Source organism: Ascaphus truei, chromosome 2 (assembly GCF_040206685.1).
Source record: "Ascaphus truei isolate aAscTru1 chromosome 2, aAscTru1.hap1, whole genome shotgun sequence".
Taxonomy (NCBI): Eukaryota; Metazoa; Chordata; class Amphibia; order Anura; family Ascaphidae; genus Ascaphus; species Ascaphus truei.
In genome coordinates this window covers 101,472,641-101,492,986 of record NC_134484.1, presented here as the reverse complement: position 1 = coordinate 101,492,986, position 20,346 = coordinate 101,472,641, and the positions used below count along the sequence as shown (strand labels likewise).

Below are 20,346 nucleotides of genomic sequence, written 5' to 3'. Positions count from 1 at the left end.
GCGTCGAAAAATGGCCCGTAGGGTTGCATTGTAAAGCGTTGGATATGCCATTCGTTGTAAAGTGAAACGTTGGATAGCGAGGACTACCTGTACAATGTTCCTACTTTGTGAGTGTACATCTAACCACTGTTACTTTTTAATAAATCTGAGACATATTACACTGAATTTTTTTCTTGTTTGTTCAGGTTTCTAATAATTGCATTAATCCTTCGCCAAAGACCTTTTCCTTCTTTTCAAATGTATTTACACTTTCACTAATTGGTGTTTATGCACTGTGGAGTGCCTTTAATTTCTTTTGATAGTCTCCACCTAATAAAAGTAAGAATAATGGCATAAAAGGTCAGCAGAGGGGGTGGGGGTGACAGTTGACAACTGTTAGTAACCAGCTGCTGTCTTACAGTAGAGATTGTAAAGTTGAAGCTATTAACCATAGAACAAAAATAAAAGCTTGAATATAGTGTAAATCAGAAGAAACAAGGCCCATGACATTTGGTAAGGGGTCTTCTTCCATCCAGAAGCCAACATGTTGAGGAGTATCATAGTAAATATATAGAAAATCAGCAGTTACATGTCATACTTCTAAAACTTAAAATACTTGATCGACCTGGCCACAGAGACTCTGAAGGTGCACAGACCAGGCAAGTACTCCCAAACACCACAAACCAACTTCCACAAAGGAAAAAGTGAATTGAACTTTTTTGGCATCTTTCAGAATTACAACAGTGGCAAGTGTCCAAATTTGACATTGATAGCAAGACTCATTTCTTGGATTTGCGTGATCTTCTTGGCACCTTGTTCAAGAAAGTCTCGGAGCCCTGAGTGCAGGGCCGCCAACAGCGGGGGACAGAGGGCACTGGCGTCCCGGGCCCTGTGAGTCAGGCCCTGCGCGGCCATGCCCCTTGATAAATCCTGTCGCCCGGTCCCCACGGGTTGACAGGATTTAGCACGCTCGCGGTGCGCCAGGCAGCACGCGCTCTGCAACGGAAGGAAATAAAAAAACCTCCTCTCCTGATTGGCTGGCGCGTGTTGGCACGCTGCCAGGATTTTTTTTTTTGTCCGCAGCAAGCTCTATCTGAGCTTGCAAAGTGAGGCCCGCCTCTTCCTGCATGGAGCATGTCAGGTGAGTACGGCTCCATGCCACTCTTGCTTCCCCCGTTCCGATTTCCCGTGTGTATGTCGGAGTGTGTCTCTGTCTGAGAGTGTGCGAGTGTCTTAGAGATAGTGTGTCTGAGAGTGTGCGTCCCAGAAAGAGTCGCAGTCAGAGAGAGAGTTGCAGAGTCAGACTCTCTCCTGAGAGTCAGAGAGAGAGAGTGTGTGTCTGGTAGTATGTGAGAAGAGTCTCAGAGTAGGAGAGAGGAGAGTCAGAGAGAGGGAGAGTTTGTGTGTGTGTCTGTGAATGAATAGACACCAACCCAGTCAGTCACCCAACCACTCGTCAGTCACCCACCCACCCAGTCTCTTTCACCCACTCTCGCTGTCTTATCTTAACTGCCCTATACCTACACCAAAATAACCTATACTTCTTTCTTCCAGATCTGACTCAAGCTTCACACAGGAGATATCAGAATCCCACCATACACAGAAGACAGGTAGGGAACACCCCAGTCCCATACTGAATACCTCCCAGGTATTTGTCACATAGGATGTAGCATTGGGTATCTTTGTCTTTTGTTGAAAATATTAAAATAAGCAGATTGCATTGTAATGTTTTTTATTAACAAGATAAAAGTTAAGTAAAAGTTGCGCGCTAAAAAAACAATTTCTGCGCTATTTGGGGGCCCTTCTCCTTTCATTTGTCATGGGCCCCATGATTTCTGTTGACGGCCCTGCCTGAGTGATCAAGGCTTCTCAGCTGGTTTCTGCGGGCTACCAGCTTCCAAGCCTAAACTGCTGACAAGGAACTCATCTGCAGAACAGATGGAGTACTCCCGACCTTCTGCACTGTACAGTATCTCAGTTGCTGTTCTCTCAAGACTGAGTTAAACTGGCTGAGTTCTCAATGTCTCAGATGTGCAGCTGAAGATAAAGAGACAGAATAACAAACTGCTCATCATTGAATTCCTGTGGTAGAGATAATCTTGGTGCCAAAAGCACCATTTCTTTGGTAGTGTAACTTCACAATAATGTCCCGGAGTTTATTGGGGTCAGCAGTGTGCTCTGTCTAGTATGAGTTGAGACTCCGGAACTTTGTGGCGGAGAGATTTTAAAGCAGAAATCCATGCTGCTCTTTTCCCCCCCCTAAAACTTACATGAACTGGGGGGTCCGTTAGAGCTGTTCTGTGGTCACCTGTCAATGCCCCGCTGTAACAGCCCCAGGCAGAACATCAGCTTGTTGATGTGAGTAAACTACACCATTAATATGGCAACATGTCCTTTCAAGTATAATGTCCTTTCATGTCCAGCCCAATAAGAAATAGACTTAAAATATGAAACACCTGCAGTGTTCATGTGACATGTTGAATTAGAATTCCAGACAATTACATATTTAGTTAAGAATCCTATGACATACATCATTAGTCTATATTTCCATAACACAGCAATAAAAGCAGGCAGTCCATGATTTATAAAATAATTTTATTTTGTGACACCTGGATAAAATGTTTAGCGTGAAAATGGGTGATGTTCCTATTGTAATTCAAAATACAAAATTCTGTAAGCCCAAAATCACATGGTGCTACATTTAACCAGAAGACCACTTGCTTTAAAGATATTGTATTTGTGCTATTAATACGGCTGGACTAAAAAGCAAGATTCCCTTATCTGAAACAGATAAACAACAAAGAAAAGCATACAACATAATGAACCTGGCTGAAACCATGTCATTGTTCAATTATATTACAAATATTAAAAAAATATTGTACACAGCATGTACTGTCAGTTTTTTAAATGCATGTTTGACTGCTACATATAATGTATGTAGTGTACAAGACAAAAAAAAAGAGGCAAACATACAAAATTGATATACAGATTAACACCAACTCACCCTAGAGAGGCTTTACAGCACTCTCTAGCAGGAAAGATAGAAAATGTTAATGTGGAAATAAGAGGAGCTCAACCAATACAAGTTGCTAAGTTTGTAATCAGAATGTATTTGTATAGAAAGTGAACAATTTGCGCAGAGAGGAGCTATTGAATGTCTATAAGCAGTAGATAAAAATACTTTCTTTTTTAACTTGGCTGAAATAAATACGCCATCTTAAAGATTACATATGAATGACTGATTATACATACCCTTGTATGGTAGCATCCATTTTTTAAGTAATTAGTTAGTGTTCCATACGCATATAATTTGAAGTATTTGCATTTTTTTTTTAAATTTGAACAATGGTAATAAACCATTACTGTGTAGAAAATTATAGCACTAAGTTGCCTATGTACACGTTTTCATCTTAAGAATTATATTGAACCGCACACAAACTGAGTTACTATTCATTGAGTAGATATGGAGTTCAGGATATTCTCTTTCTGAAGCTGATGCCATCATACTGTTATTTTCTGTTGCCATCTGTAAGACACGAAAAGCTCCTCCTGGCATAATCTGGATTCCCACTTAAGGTGTTGTTCCATTTTAAACTCTGTGGTGCTTCTTAGCTTTTAGCTAAAGTGATAGTCTACAGATCATAAGGTAATGGTTGATCCTCCTCTTTATGTTGAACGTGTCATTATTGTTAAAATTCTTGTACAGTGCATGTAATGCTCTTTCATTCCATCTCTCAATAGCAGCAAGCCGGTTCTGCCATCTATAGCAGCACATCTTGGGAGTGGAGAGGAACTTAAGATGTATAAATAAAACAAAACTACAGTATAGCATTCTATTTACCAGTCAGTAAATAAGTTGCCACGCGCACCATTATACTACATACAGTACATTCTCTATATTACAAGCAAGACCAAGACATTCCTTCAAAACTAAAAAATAAATAATAAGTGCAAATACCTAAATATAGGCAACAGAAACAACTGTTGTCACCTGTTTTAAACGTGCAAAGCTTAGACAGGCCAATGCATTAAACATATCTTAAAACTATAATATTCTCTAGAATAAAATTGTGATGGTCCATTCATACTGAAAAGGCTAAACAAGAGCCTATCAATTGGGTTATCGACATTTTGAGAAGGAACATTACTCCAGTACAGCGCTTACTTTCTTCACCTACTCTGCAGTGCCCTGACCAAAAAAAACATTTTAAAAGAACTTCCTGTGTGTTTTTGTTTACATGATTCAGGATATAGTGCAATAGCCATGTTATAATGTGCATGGATTATGTCCCGTTCTACTAGTTGACATTTTAGATTTCAAAAAGTATGGCATTTTAATGGCTGTGTGAATTAAATAGAAGTTGGTGAAAGAAATGGAAACATTCTGTCTTAACTGTGACACAGAGCAGCTAAAAATCAGGAAAACATTTTGGCTTCTAGAGAACCTGCATATACATTTAAATAGACATCTACTGGCAAGCATCAAATAATTTAGAAAAACAGACTCCTTTCAAATAAGGTTTCCCTGCTCTTACACCCTGTATAATACATTCAACAAATATCTTCATACATTTCTCAGCCTGTCTGAGAATAAGAAATACTGATACATTCTAATTTGAAAAAAAAAAAAAAAAAAGAAAACACGTAATTCTGCCTTTGATCTACCGTTGCTTTAAGTACCCTTAGTATATAAATATATTTAACACTGTAGCTCATCTCATCTTATGTGCTTATGCAAAATACCAAAATCAAATAGTGCAACTTCCTATCCTTTCAGATATCTGTTATGTACCAAAACATTTTTTCATTGGGAGATACTGTATGTTTTGAAAGCAGAGCTATATGCACACACATTAAGATACGCCAAGTAGTTCTAAACGTCAGTATTGAAAACCTGTCAAAATAATGTATGACAAATGTGGTAGCAAATATATGCTATCTGCCCAACTAAATTCTCGCCCATTGTACTCTTAGGTACGACTTTTGATTAAATGTACAATTAAAAAAAAAAAAAAAAAAGCTGGACTCTGCTTTCTGTTGCTATGTAAGGAAAAAAGAAACATATGGGGTTTCTTTTACAGGTGAAGATTGGCATTTTTAAAAATATGCAAAGCCTGTACAGTACTGTATATGTTTTTAAGTAACTTGCTATATTTTTTCTGTCAAAAATAATTTTGCTATTGTGAGTAGAATGCAGCGAAAATAAAAAAAACAGGCTTTAGGTAGAACAAACTAGCAAAAGTAATAAAACCTGTTTTTTTTTTTAATCAACAGCTTTCTATACAATCCATCTTAATATATCAGGATCAAATATTTATGGTGGCACAAGAACGTTAATTGAAAACTCTTTCTTGCCGAATCACTAAGCATTTAAACAGAACTAGAGGTTAATAATATTAAGTAGTCTTATTTTAACCACACTTTAAGGTCATAAAATAATTGTGATCATATGTGATGTTGTCTATTAAAAAAAAAACAAATCATGGAGAAAAAGTATGAATCATTGCAAAGTTGCCAGTCACCAAGCAAGCATGCATCCCTTCTCCTAAGGTAACCTTAGTTCCGCCCTTCCATTCTATTAAACACCTCAGCCAGAAGAAATCACATTCTTTTTCCCATTTTCCAGCCTTTGGTGAAAAGCTATGACTCATATTTGTCTCTTCCTGTATATTGCTCTGTGTGAGACAGATGGAAGCTTTGGCTTTTTCCATAGTTGGTTACAAAATAACTGGTATTACATCTTTCTTTTAAAATGTGCTACAAAACAAAGCATTTTTGTACAAACAGTTCTAAAAGTCTCATTTTAGTGCACAGAATAAAGAGGGGACAACTGGGATCACAAATTAGAACCCAACATTCATAAAACTAGAGGCCTTGATGTAGTGCTGCCAGTTGTGTTGTAGGTACCAAGATATCGTCTTGCTTGTTCAGTCATGATTAACTGATCTTCTGTCTTTCCGTAAACAACTGCTTCCCATTCACCTATGGACTGAAAAGAAAGGAAATTTATTTTAGCATAATTTAAAAGGCCACAAACTTTACCCCACTGATGGCAAAACATCCGTATTCAAATCATGCACATGGAAAAAAAATACTGAAAACAGTTAATTGACGTGTTATCACGCAATGCGTTCTGACGCAAGCGAAATGCGTTTCGCATTATTGCAATCAAGTTCACAAACGATCACCACTAACATGACCAACTGTATGGCCCACGATCAAATAAATGTATGTATTTATGTATCTTTATTTATATAGCGCCATTAATGTACATACAGTAGTGCTTCACAGCAGTAATACATATGACCTAATCCAGCATTGCGCAAACTGGGGGGAGCGGGAGATTTGTCTGGGGGGGCGCAGGCGGTTGCAGAGGTCTCCCGCTCCTCCTCATGGCATTTAAATTAATGCCGGGAGATCGGGTGAGGCCTCTGCGACACTAAAACTTACCGGGATTCAGACGTGTCTCCATGGTAACGCGGTGACAAATGTCACAGCGGGGTCATATGACATGACCGACATCAGATGACGCCGCGGGTCACGTGACCCCGGAGCATCATTTGACGCTGCTGCCAGGAGAGGGGGCGCGAGACCGGGGGAGGCCAGGCAGAGGGGCGCAGCATAAAAAGTTTGCGCTCCCCTGACCTAATCATATAAACAAATACAACAATACAATGATAAGACGTGCTTTAGACATAAAAGTGACATTTAGTAAAAGGAGTCCCTTCTCCGAAGAGCTTACAATCTAATTGTTAAGTAGGAAGAACGTACAGACAGTAGGAAGGTGTCCTGGTAAGTACATCTGTAAGGGTCACGGTTGATGTATGAGGTGTAAAGTATCAGCCACGGAGCTACTCATATGCTTCGTTAAGGAGGTGTGTTTTAAGGTGGATAGAGAGGGTGCTAGTCGGGTATTGAGGGGAAGAGCATTCCAGAGGTGTGGGGCAGTCAGTGAGAAAGATTTAAGGCGGGAGAGGGCTTTTGACACAAAAGGGGTAGCGAGAAATTAGGGCTGAGATGTAAGGCGGGGCAAAAGAGTGTAAAGCCTTAAAAGTGAGAGTTGAGTGTGTGTGTGATACGGAATTTGATAGGAAGCAAGGAGAGGAGACACACCGAGACAGATTTAGGAAAGAGTAAAATGATTCTGGCAGCAGCGTTTAGGATAGATTGTAGGGGAGACAGGTGAGGCAGGAATATCAGGAAAAATATGTAGATTACAAGGTAGTGACATTTTTTTTTTGCCAAGGTTTCTTTTCCCCCTGAAACTTCATCTTGTTTCCTCCAAAATGTATTAATTTTTCCTTTTTGTTCAGGACATTAAGAAAAAATGAAAACCATCCTGCTTTTTTTTTTTTTCCATTCTCATGAAGCCGAGCAAGATTGATTGAAGTGAAGCAATTTTGAGCCACATGAGCAGTGCAGAGAACACCATGTAATGACCTACATCTCTCTTCTCACCTTAGGCTCGAGTTTACGGCTAGCTTACTCAAGACCGCTATGTACACGGCAGCAGAAAAACAGTGCACTGCCAGAGAGGAAAAAAAGACCAGGAAGTGTCCCTTTATTCATCCGTTGTCACCTCCTTGGGCAACACATATTCAAGATACTCTAAGAAAACTTCTTACATTTTCTCTGTCAAACTTACAGGAGTTTTTAGGCGTCGTACATTTGCAAGCAGTTTATAAAATTTCCAAGACCCAAATGTTATATATGGACATTGAGGACCATAATAAAAAAGTAGTTTTGTGGTTAACCACAAAAGATCCAAAATATATGGCACAAATAGGCGAGGTCCCGCCACAGCACGGTGTTTCAGATCACACAGAAAAACCCTACTTTTATTCCTATGCAATAACGAGGTCACTCTTTTCTTCAAAAAATAAATTGAAAACGGATACCAATTTACCGTAATTTTCTTTTCCTGGAGAGCCCATTCATGGCAGTGCTCACCAATGTGTTAAGTTCCACCTACCCGTTCCTTGATGGTCTTTCCATGACAGTGCTCAACAATTCCCTCCCAAAAATGAGATATAATGAGATTAATGTACCTATTTACTATCACTGCCCCTTTTATTCTCCAACATCTCCGATTTGTTTGGGTATTTTTTTCCGAATGCCACGCACTTCACTGTGTTCATGCCGAGACAGCGCCAATAGTATCAGTGAAAGTTTGTATACAGCACGCCGCCCATAATGTTGCACGCACGCCGCCCATAATGTTACAGTACCTTGCTTGTGTACCTCTAATACAGACCTCACATAACTGAGACTGTAATGTTGAAAACAGTTGAAAACAATTAAATAAGCACAGCGCTAATACTGTACAATGCACGCGGCCGCGGCTTTAAATACCGGAACATGCCGCATCAAACACTGCATCTGCCCGCGGTTTTCAAAGTCGCGCTGAAACGGCCGCAGGAGGCTAAAGGCGGCCGCCACTGTATGGTCCTCCCGCATGTAGATTTCTGCCCGATATTTCTCCAGCTGAGATAGGACAGCAATCTACCTGTAAGAGGACCATCAATAGCTCCTCCTCTCCTCCCCAGGTAGTCTCAGTACAAAAGCTAAAATATATAATTAAAAACCATTAATCTCATATCTAAACTGAGGGAATTTGTGAGTACTGCCACGGAAAGACAATCCAGGAAAAGAAAATCACAGTAAGTTGGTATCAATTTTCTATTTTCCTGTTGCCCCCATGGCAGTGGTCATGAGCAGTACACACAAATAAAACACCACACTCCTTGACACTTAAATATGATCTTTTATTTAAGTGGTGGCAATAGACTACAATATCTTTCTGTCAAAGCATGCATCTGCTGAGTCCTGGACGTCCAAAGAATAATACTTAATAAACATATTAAAGTCCATACTGCTGCCCTGCATAACTCTGAGGGGGAAGCTTGCACTTTTGCAGCCCATGATGTGCATATGGCTCATCAAATGTGCTTTTACCAGCTCTGGGGTTGGAATCTTTGAATAGTATAGGCTTCCCTTATAGCAGTTACAATCCATTGACTTATGGTAGATTTTGAGGCTGCTTGCCCTTTCCTTGTTCCCTTTGGAAGAATGAACAGTCTGACTTCCTAAATCCTTCTGTTTTGGAAAGGTAAAGTTTTAAGCACCTCACTACTTCTAATGTGTGTAGAATCCATTCTTTAATACCGCTTGGTTAAGATGGAATTTTGAAACAACCTTAGATAAGAAAAGCTGTACTTGTCTCAAGATGACCTTGTTTTTATGAAAAACAAGGAAAGCTTCCTTCACGGACAAAGCTTGCAATTCACGAATCTTGCGCACCGACGTTACTGCAATCAATAGGACTTTTTTTTAGCGTTAGATCCATGTCTGAAGCTTGAGAAAGTGGTGCAAAGGAGGCATCTGTTAGAACCCGTAATTCCAATGGTCCATTCCAAGCCTGAACTGGATCCTTGTATTGTGGCTTGATTTTCTTCAAAGCTTGGAAGAATCTACTTATGAGAACTATAGCAGCCAAGTGTGTGCCGATAATGCGGACACCAAACCTTCAGTGAGCTTGAGCTAAGCTCTTGAATCAAAATCTTCTTGCAAAAACTCAAGAATTGCAAGAATAGATGGCTCCAAGAATCTTATACCTTGGTGCTCACACCACAAATGGAATTGTTGCCAGATTACTGTATATGATATACTGTAGACGTAGTCCTTTTCCTTGCCACTAAGATCTGTACCAACTTGTGTGACAGCCCTCTTGATCTGAGAAACTCCCGCTCAAGCTTCATGCTGTCAAATTGCACTCCTGTGGACTGGGATGTTGTACTTGGCCATGGAATAGGCCATGAAACACCGAATGTTTAACTACCTGTGTGAATCAGACTCTGCGTGGCCAATTCGGCAGTACTGCCAATAACTCTGCCTTGTCCCGTCTGATTTTCCTGAGAATTCTTGGGATCAGAAGCAACACATACATAGGAGCGTCTACCTTGGTAGCTCCTGGATGAAATATTCTTGGGCAGGTTTTTTTGTAACTTCCTGTTTCCTGATGTTGCCATGAGATTATGTTTGGTCTCCCTCATTTTGTGACTAACTGATTGAAAGTAGTGTTTGAAAGGGACCTGGATCCAGGGTCTTCCGGCTGAGGAAGTCTGCCAGCAGATTTATTTTCCTTGCGCTATGAGTCGCAGGTTATAATTGAGTGTAGTTCCTGTACAGGGCTGCTTGTGCCTCCTTACATAGGTCACCGTAGTACGGTTGTCTGACCGGATCTTTAAGTTGCACCCTCTTAGTTGTGGTGAGAAGTGCTCAATTTCCTCCATTACCACTCTTATGCTGTAGAATGTTGGATGATGTTTCGTGACTTCCGATAGCCCAAGAAAACAGGCCTCTCTCGGTCCCGAGTTGGGCCCCCCAGCCTGTGTCGCTTGTGTCGATCGTAAGCTCGAGCCAGACCTGATTTTGTAGAGGACAAACTGTTCTTAGATTCTTGTCACGTTCCTACCATTTATGGGATTCTCTTATGTCTTGTGGTAAGGAAATCCATTGGTCCAGGCTTGCCGCTTACCTCTGCCACTTGCGTAAGACATTTTGTTGAAACGTTCTTAGATGCCATCTGGTCCATTTTTCCACCTGAAGAGTGCCTATCAGCCTCATGCATTGACAAGCCCACAATTGAATGCTCACTCAGGCTGTTCTGACCATCTCTTTCATATTTTTCCTTTTGTCGGAGGGAAGAACCACTCTGCCTTGCTGTTTGTTGAACTCCATTCCCAGAAATCTTAGATTCTGGGTTGGGCTTAATTGGCTCTACTCCGTATTGACAAGCCTTGATGCGAAATGAATTCTAGCACCCATGATAGGTGTTGGAGTAACAGGACTCTGTCCCGTGCCTTTATCAGAAATTCATCCAGATAGTGAAAAATTGTATTCCTTCTTTCCTTAATTCGGTGACGAGTGTTCAACACCTTTGTGAATGTTCTTGGTGACTTAGGGGAAGGGAAGAGCTCTGAATTGGTAGTGTGCTACCTCTATTGCAAATCACAGATAGTTTCTGTGTCTGTGACATATGGGAACGTGGAAGTGGGCATCCTTTAGGCCTACTGATACGAGCCAGTCTCCCAGGTCCACTGCAACAATCAATAATGGTCCTGAGGGACTCCATTTCTAATTTCCTTACCTTGAGCAGTTTGTTTATTCATCTTAGGTCCAGCTCCAACTATCTGGAATCTTTTAATTCCCTTCTCCAGGGCCTCCTCCACATTAGCTATCCATAAATGTATTGCTCTTGGTACAGATGTTATGGCTATAAAAGGCCTGCAGCAGTAAACAATATCTTCAAGGCGTCATTCATATCCGCCTGTCCATACCGTCTCAAAGGGAGGCTGCATTGGCCACAGGCAGGGTTGTTCTTCTGGCTAACCTTGATACGGCCGTGTCCACCATTGGGGAGAATCCCATGCTTCCATTTCTTTTTCCTCTAATGGGTACATTCTTGAAAATGTCCTAGTCAAAAAAACATTTTTGTCAAGTTGGGACCATTCTCCTTTGATCATATCCTTATTACCACATCATAGACCAGGAAGGTTCTTGGTTTCCTATGCAGGCTCCTGAATAGGCGATCTCTAGGTTCTGAAGGGGAAGGCTCGTCCTCGATTTGCAAGATCTCTCTGCCTTGAAGTGGGCCTATAAGCTCTAGATCAAAAATGGATGATTCCTCTGTTGAAAAAGCATTCTCTGAAGATTTCATTTCCAGCTCCATCCTGCTGAATTGTTCATCCTCTGAATTCTTAGAAGATGAATTTTGCTGTCTTTTCAGGCTAGTAAATGATCTTGTCCTCTTCTGGCCTTTATTGACGGACTTCAAAGCAGATGCCTCAATGCCCTGGGTTACATCTATGAAATCTGACATAGGCTCAATTGGGTCTTTTGTCTTGGGCAAACCTCAAAAAGTCTTTCATTTTCCAAAGCAGGCTTCTCACAAGCCGCACAAGGTTTTGTTTTCTCATGGCATTTGTCCTAACAGTTTGTTTTGTAGGTGTTCTGGCCACTGAATCCTCCTGTTGTAAAGCTAGAGTACCAACATAATATGAATATCGGTAATTATAGCCATCTCTTTTTAAAACAAAAATCACAAGCGTACCACTACTATCTCCCTGGGGCTTACCTTAGGACTTTAATAACTGCACTTTTTGAAGTGCTTGCATCAATTATGTACCCTGGCTAGGTCCTGATAGGCTTTCAGACTTTTAGCAGTGCGTATATAGTTAAGTAGGCTTGCAGCAGTTACGCCTTACTTGCAGCACATGAGCAGGCTTTCAGCGTGTATGCTATACTCCACGCTTTAATACTTCTGCAGAGTAGTAGGCCAGCGAGAGCATGTGCTTGCTAGGCACACTTAAACTCTCCGTTTTCCCCTCCGTGGACTAGCATCCCTCCTGGTACTCGTGCGTTCACGCAAGCACAAGCGGCTTCAGGAGCTGCGAGACTTAGCGGCTATTTGCAGCACAGCCTCCCTTCGGAGCGTGGACATCTGGGCTTCAGCAAGAGAGAGGCAGACAACTTCCCTGGATCAACTACTAAGTAGTCAGGTAAGCCCCGTCTACATTACAGAAAAATGCTAACCTCTACTTCAATGGAGAATGGAGATAGAACCCAATTATAGCACTCAAGTTCAAGATCTGTGTGTGTAGTGAATGATTTAAAACATAACTTTATTATATCACATAAATAAAATAATGGGTGTTAAAAAACTGACGACCTGAAGGAGTGACCTTCAATACTAGAACCATATAGGTTTTAGGGTCTAGGAGTATACGTGTATTCTGTAAAATACAGATAGCACAATGGGCTGGAAATCCTGATAAGGATCTGTCCAATCTATACTCACTGGCTCTGAGGTAAGTACTAATAACCGCAAACGCCTAAAGCAAACCAGGTATAGCTAGATAGTTAATGTGTGCTCAGAAACTGTCAGGTAAGTGGCTGCCGGACACTCACAAGAGTTATAAGGTAAGTGAGGAGTTGAAACTCCAATCAATGATAATGATGACCTTATATTAAGGTGCAGTGCTTGGTCTGGTTGACCTGTGGTGCCCTGCTATAGTGTGCAGTGATAGTACGAATCTGACCTCTAGTAACCCCAGTGGTGGTATACATAGGTTAATTGCACTGTGTGCAGATATAACAGGGAAGAGGACAGTAACACATATAGTTATCAGTAGTACCCATAGAGACAGTTTATTAGTCAGAATATATGAGCTATTACACAGTAAAAATCAGAGACGATACTCGGTGATAGTGAGCTCTCAGCTGCTTAGTAAATTATAAACTGTAAATGTTGTGCCCTGAAGGCAGGTATACTTATGTACAGTGACTGATACCTCCTTGGACCAGGGGTGAGTAACAACACTAAACAGATGTAAGCAGTCTGAGTGCTATTGGAACTAAATGGCCCTTTAAGCTGCTGTCAGGGAATCCCTGAGTGGTGATAGTACCCACTACAGCTCGCTGAACAGCCAGGGACCTAATTAGTGTATAGTACCTAAAACATAGGTGGAACAACAGATGCCAGTGTTAGATTGGACTTAGGAGGCTCAGAGTGTCCATCGGGGCACTTTGTGAGCCTGTGTAGCCACACGAGCAGGGAACCGCAGCACCTCGCAGTCAGAGACTGTGACTGCGGTGAAAATCAGACCCCTGCGCGTGCACATGGAAAACGGAGCCACCGACGCGCGCGTTTCGCGAGAGGCTTTGTCAAGGCGTGAAGTGTAAGTAATCCTAAGTGTACCCTGCTGTTAGGCAGGTATTTATAGGTCCTTGCAGGTTGATGAGTGACCCCTGTTGTGCTGGGACATGCGGGAGGGAGGGGTTTATATATTGTGAAGGAGGTGTCGTATAAGGACTGGCGACTATGTGGTTACAGAAAAGGGCTAAACAAATAGCCCTCGTTAAGGCCATGAGGTGACATTGTGCCCAACATATATATCCATTAGGACCAAATGGATATATACGTTGGGCACAATGTCACCTCATGGCCTTAACGAGGGCTATTTGTTTAGCCCTTTTCTGTAACCACATAGTCGCCAGTCCTTATACGACACCTCCTTCACAATATATAAACCCCCCCTCCCTCCCTACCTTCACCGGTTGTCACCTTGCCATTTTTGTGATCAGGGAATCTAGAGATCCTGACTAAATCCACTATTCAGTGGTAAATCTGACTATTTGTGGTTTCTCTGGACCACCATCTACTGTAAACTCACTTTTACTGTATCTGCCACTATTTACCCCTGAAGCACACTAAGGCTTGATACTTTAAGTATGTAGGATCTGACTAACTAGGAATCAAAACACAGACAACAGTTACTCAGACAATTTCACCTTTATTGTGTAAATACATGCAGTCTTACATCTGGTTGTACTCACTGCGCTGACAGCGCAGCTTCCCGCATGTCCCAGCACACCAGGGGTCAGTCGTGACGTCATCAACCTGCAAGGACCTATAAATACCTGCCTAACAGGTGTTCAGCGAGCTGTAGTGGGTACTATCACCACTCAGGGATTCCTTGATAGCAGCTTAAAGGGCCATTTAGTTCCAATAGCACTCAGACTGCTTACATCTGTTTAGTGTTGTTACTCACCCCTGGTCCAAGGAGGTATCAGTCACTGTACATAAGTATACCTGCCTTTAGGGCACAACATTTACAGTTTATAATTTACTAAGCAGCTGAGAGCTCACTATCACCGAGTATCGCCTCTGATTTTTACTGTGTAATAGCTCATATATTCTGACTAATAAACTGTCTCTATGGGTACTACTGATAACTATATGTGTTACTGTCCTCTTCCCTGTAATATCTGCACACAGTGCAATTAACCTATGTATACCACCACTGGGGTTACTAGAGGTCAGATTCGTACTATCACTCCACACTATAGCAGGGCACCACAGGTCAACCAGACCAAGCACTGCACCTTAATATAAGGTCACCATTATCATTGATTGGAGTTTCAACTCCTCACTTACCTTATAACTCTTGTGAGTGTCCGGCAGCCACTTACCTGACAGTTTCTGAGCACACATTAACTATCTAGCTATACCTGGTTTGCTTTAGGCGTTTGCGGTTATTAGTACTTACCTCAGAGCCAGTGAGTATAGATTGGACAGATCCTAATCAGGATTTCCAGCCCATTGTGCTATCTGTATTTTACAGAATACACGTATACTCCTAGACCCTAAAACCTATATGGTTCTAGTATTGAAGGTCACTCCTTCAGGTCGTCAGTTTTTTAACACCCATTATTTTATTTATGTGATATAATAAAGTTATGTTTTAAATCATTCACTACACACACAGATCTTGAACTTGAGTGCTATAATTGGGTTCTATCTCTATCTCCATTCTCCATTGTGTTTATACCCAAAGCACCGTTCATTCATTACATATATGAGGCAGCAGCAGGGGCTCCCCTACTTTTTGGTAACCTCTACTTCAGCTAGGTAGGACAGAAAAAAAAGACTACCTGAGGAGGAAGAGAGGGGCTATTTATGGTATTCCCAGAGGTACATTTCTGTCCTAAGCTGAAAAGTGGAATTTAACGCATTGGTGAGCACTGCCATGGGAACAACAGGAAATACTTTTAATGAGGATACTGTGATGACATACCTATTGAATGATTTCAATTGACACAAGGAGATTGGTAGCTACATGGTGTGCTGTGGTGCAGTTCTAGCTCACCCATGATCTTCCAGGAGGTCCGAGTCTCTGCAGATGTAGCAGGGAGTAGCAACAGGTCAGGCTTTCAGGTAGTCCTCTTGGTACAGCGCCTCTATCCCGTGAGGCTCCAGCCAGGGAGAGTAGTTCTTCCCACAAGCACCTTCTTTCCCAGTAATTCACTCCACACCAGCAACTGTACAACTTGTCTTTATTCTTGAACCTGTGCAGCATACAGTTACATCTGTCCTCCTTTCCTGGATTAGACCCCAGGGGCTTGAGGCCCCAAAAGCCCATCCTTAGCCCCCTTATCCCCTGATGGGGTAAGGTAGAATCACTCCCACTCCACAGAGGGAGGTAAGACAGACCCACACAATTTACTGGAGTGCCAGCTTTTATACCTGGGGAGGGGTTTGTAACCCTGCCCCATAACTAAGGCAGGTCCAGGTACTGACAGGCATCACACCACTGGCATGACCCAATCAGTAGCCTCCCAGGTATGACACTCCATACTGCCGGGTAGACCTGCACCTGGATATAATAACATTGTATCATATGCAGTCTGCAACTCACATGCTAGGCCTCTGTGCAGGAGTTTAACCCCAACACTGCCTGTTCCTATCAGGACTTATAGTGTTACGGCCAGAGAAAAGTATAGTCTGGGGCACTAGGCTACAGTAGTCTATACAGTATGCTTTTAGCCCATTCTCTTACTAGAACTTACATCTTACAAGACCATAAAGCAGCATTCCGTTCCAGATGTATATAGGAGAATAACTCAATGTTAGTCAGTATCTTGCTCTTTTGTGTGTTAAAAATTATGAATTCATTTCGTCACAGGTTACCATGGTAACCTTTAACAGTTCCATTTTTATCTCCCAGGCATCTTCAGATTAAAAAAAAATAAAAATAGCATTGGAAAAGGTCAAAGAGATCTCTTAAAGTAAGCAATACAAAACATTTTTTGTTTTAAAACGAACACAGACCACAGCTTTGAAAAAAAAAAAAAAATGTAATCATCTTTCAGAAATAAAGTGAATTTTCATTCAACATACCTGAAGAGACTTTTCCAATTTGACATTTTTTAAACCAAGATTAGGTTTCTTTTTCTTAAGAAAATTAATTCCATGTTTCTCAGTGTTCAGGTTACATTTCCAGTCTTGTCTCTCCATCAATGGTTTCATTAATAAAGATGTAGGAAGGATCTTTTCAGTCTAAGAATACAATATTTATTTATAAAATATTTTACCAGGAAGTAATACATTGAGAGTTACCTCTCGTTTTCAAGTATGTCCTGGGCACAGAGTTAATACAAATAATACATGGTTACAAATACAGTTACACAAATGAACAGGGTATACATTATATACAAGACATTGCATGCACAGTTAAAGATAATATATATTATGGGCGTATGAAACAGTTACAGACCAAATTAAAATGTGTGACAGCCTTAGATTTGAAAATAATAAAACAATATTGCAACATTAAAGAAGTTTTCCTTAAAAATAAATATTGGTAGCCTAATGCATGATATGGAACTCTAGTTAAACATTCTAGTACTTCCAGCCTTCTGATTTAGTCAAACTCATTACCTATACTAGAAGCTATTTTCAAATTCTAAAAAGAGCTTGCATATTTAAATTTGATTCTATAAGGCTCTGAGCATAACACAATTAAGGTGGATGAAGGCCTTTAAAGCAGGTCAACATTATATGCATGTATACATGGAATCTTATCACTTGTTTGGCCAATGCTTAAGACAGACGTTTTGCAAAGGGATTGTTGCTGTATTCATAGTTGAATGAAAAATAATGTTGGGAGTTAAATTATTTTTTTTTACACATACTTGTAAATTACAGACACCATGTTCCATTAACAGCCGAGTATCAAGCTCTTCTTTATCCCAGGCATCCAAGATTAAGGATTTTCGGACTTTCTTAACAGCAGAAATACGCTAGAAATTGACATTTGGACATTAGAGGAGATTTTTGCACAGACATGGAAATAAATTACACAAAGTATTGAAAACTAACCTCTTGTTTACATGTTTTATAAACAGGTTCATCATCCTCTTTAATGAAAATATCTTTCCCAGTCTCCTGCTTTAACACCTCACGAATATCTTCTTCAAGAAACGCTAAAGGCTGAGACTGTATGAAACATGCCAAAAATGGTCTTAGTTGTTACCAGCAAATGATAATGTTCTATATATAGTGTATATATATATATATATATATATATATATATATATATATATATATACACACACATGTATATATATATATAACAATCAGAAACAAAACAAAAACAAAATACATAATCACTGCAATAACAAGTCACTGATGGGAATGCATTAGATAAAAATATGAGAAATATTACAAAATATTTATACTTATTTATTTATAACATTTATGTAATGCGCTTATCTAGGGCGCTGTACATTTGTTAGTAAAACTTGCTTAGTTGGTGGGCAGTGGTTGGGTTTTCAGTTGCATGGTGATGAGTCACAGTGGGGACAGTGGAGGTAATTCGATCAGTGAGGTGGGTGACTTTGGAGTGTTTTGGAGAGACTTTAGGAAGGTGCGAGGGTAGAGAAGATCATGGGTGTTGGGGAGCGTAGGGATGGGATAGAAGGTTAATGGGGGATAATGGAATATGATGGAGAAGATATGAGTTGAAGTCCGAAAATAGTTAGGGAGTGGGCAGATTGAATGTGGTGGGGGAGCTTGTTCCAGTGGAGGGAGCCAAAAAGGCAAATGATTGGAAATTGAGAGGTGGCACACAGGGCTGGAAGGGGAGTGAGGGTTGTAGCAATCAGGGAACGAAGAGGACAGGAAGGTGTGCAGCGAGAGATGAGTGCTGAAAGGTAAGGAGGGGCAAGACCATGGAGAGATTTGTAGACCAGGGTGAGGAATTTGAAGAGGTAACGCAGTTGGATGGGTAGCATGGGCACAGTGGGGGAGATTGAGAAGTGTACGGGCTGCAGCGTTTTGGAGTTGTTGGAGGAGCAGAGGGGGGAGACCGAGGAGAAGAGTTACAGTAGTCGAGAATGGGTCCAGTTCATACGGAGAGAGCACAAATGGAGAGCTGTATTCACATAAGTAAAAGTACAAATGCAAAACAATGACCCTAAAATATTTGCAAATCTAATTTCCAAAACAGGGCATTGCTTGGCCAAAAATGCCACAACTCATCCAGCTGGCATACTAGTGGGAAGTTTTGGCCATAATTGCCCTTTCTCTAGGATTATTACTTAGAGCAGGGGTACGCAAAGTTTTGGAGCTGCGCCCCCCCCCCTCTCTGTGACCCGGCGTCAAATGACACAGCGGGTCATGCGACGTCACGGCACGTGACCCTGCAGTTATTTGACGCGTGTTACCATGGCAACGCGTCCAGAACACTACAGTACGCTGGTAAGTTGAGGTTGCAGAGGCCTCGCCTGGACCCCCGGCATTTAACTTAAATGCCTCGGGGAAGAGCGTGGGGCCGCTGCAAAGACCGCACCCCCCCAGCAAAATTCCCCCAGTTTGCTCACCCCTGACTTAGAGGACAATTAACCAGTAGGACGTTTCTGTCTTGTAAATAATCTTCTTTTCAGACAACATTAATGGGAAACTCTAAAAAGTTGAACCTGTTGATCCTATCTATAACCATCCTAAATATGAAATAACACTTCAAATAAGTATTGTGTGTGGGAGCATCACAAAAACAAATAATGATGCATTGTAACGGTGCTTCTAGAACGTCCTATAGTAGAAGATGGAGACGCACTTTCATGCCTTTGTATTTATAGCAACCATTTTTCCTTATAATCTGTATACATACCACAACTTTTAGAGGTCCATACTTCTTCTCCTGGGCAGCAAGAGCATTCTTAAAAGGTGTTGGAGTCCTCGGTGTTGTACCTAGTAAAGATCTTCTTATAGTAGGTGTTCTAAATCTTGAAAGAAAAAAGAAACTGGTTTATTGAAGAAGTGATTCAAAACAAAGATACTTGTTTGTTACGCGCCAACTTATTCTGTAGCGTGGTACAATAGGGGGTACAGAGTTCTGTATATTACATAAACAGAATGACATTAAAAAACAAGGACAGAGGGGCGCGTGCGTGACGTCAAAGCGGATGCCCGCTTGCTGAGGAAGATCCGCCAAGATAATTCAATATAGCCCCTGATCGGCACATTATTGCGGCTCGCGGGTACCAATAGCAGATGGGGGAACTTGCGGAGATGCACCTCAGGAAGGACGCAAATGCCAGTGACCCTGGATCTCTCCCGATTCAGCCACGGATAGTCTGCGGTGGCCGGGAAAAAATTGGCGCAGAGGAGAACACAAGGGAGCGCACGGCGTCGGGCTCCGACCGTGAGGGACAAGCTGTGGGGCCAGAGGTGGATACCTCAGAGAGATGGGCAACATTAAGAAACTCAGCAGAGAGAGGGACAGTAGGAAAAGATCCAGAGGTGAGAGCTGCAGCTGAGATGGAGAGGCATGGTAGAAGGGAGACAGTGATCCCAAAGCAGGACCTTCAGAACATGCTTAAAGAAATGCAAGCTGGTTTCCAGTGAGCTCTGTACAGAGCTGTAATGTAATGGAATTTAAAGCAGAAGTTTCTTCACTGGATAAAAGAACCACAGAGCTGGAAAACAAGATGGACGTTATCTTACAAAACCAGGTAAACACT

General features: G+C 41.4%; 1 protein-coding gene across 8 annotated transcripts in view; it reads right to left on the bottom strand.

Annotated features, from left to right (window-relative positions):
- Positions 1-2,556: 2,556 nt before the first annotated feature.
- MYBL1 (MYB proto-oncogene like 1) overlaps positions 2,557-20,346 on the bottom strand; it is a 98,965-nt gene continuing 81,175 nt past the window's right edge. For all 8 annotated transcript variants that reach the window (XM_075583969.1, XM_075583953.1, XM_075583962.1 and 5 more), the window contains 5 exons: positions 19,494-19,608; positions 17,702-17,818; positions 17,515-17,622; positions 16,721-16,879; positions 2,557-5,968 (listed from right to left, as the gene is read on the bottom strand). In XM_075583969.1, coding sequence (XP_075440084.1) covers positions 5,837-5,968; positions 16,721-16,879; positions 17,515-17,622; positions 17,702-17,818; positions 19,494-19,608 — 631 coding nt within the window. In that variant the 3' untranslated portion in view covers positions 2,557-5,836. The remainder of the gene's footprint in view (positions 5,969-16,720; positions 16,880-17,514; positions 17,623-17,701; positions 17,819-19,493; positions 19,609-20,346) is intronic.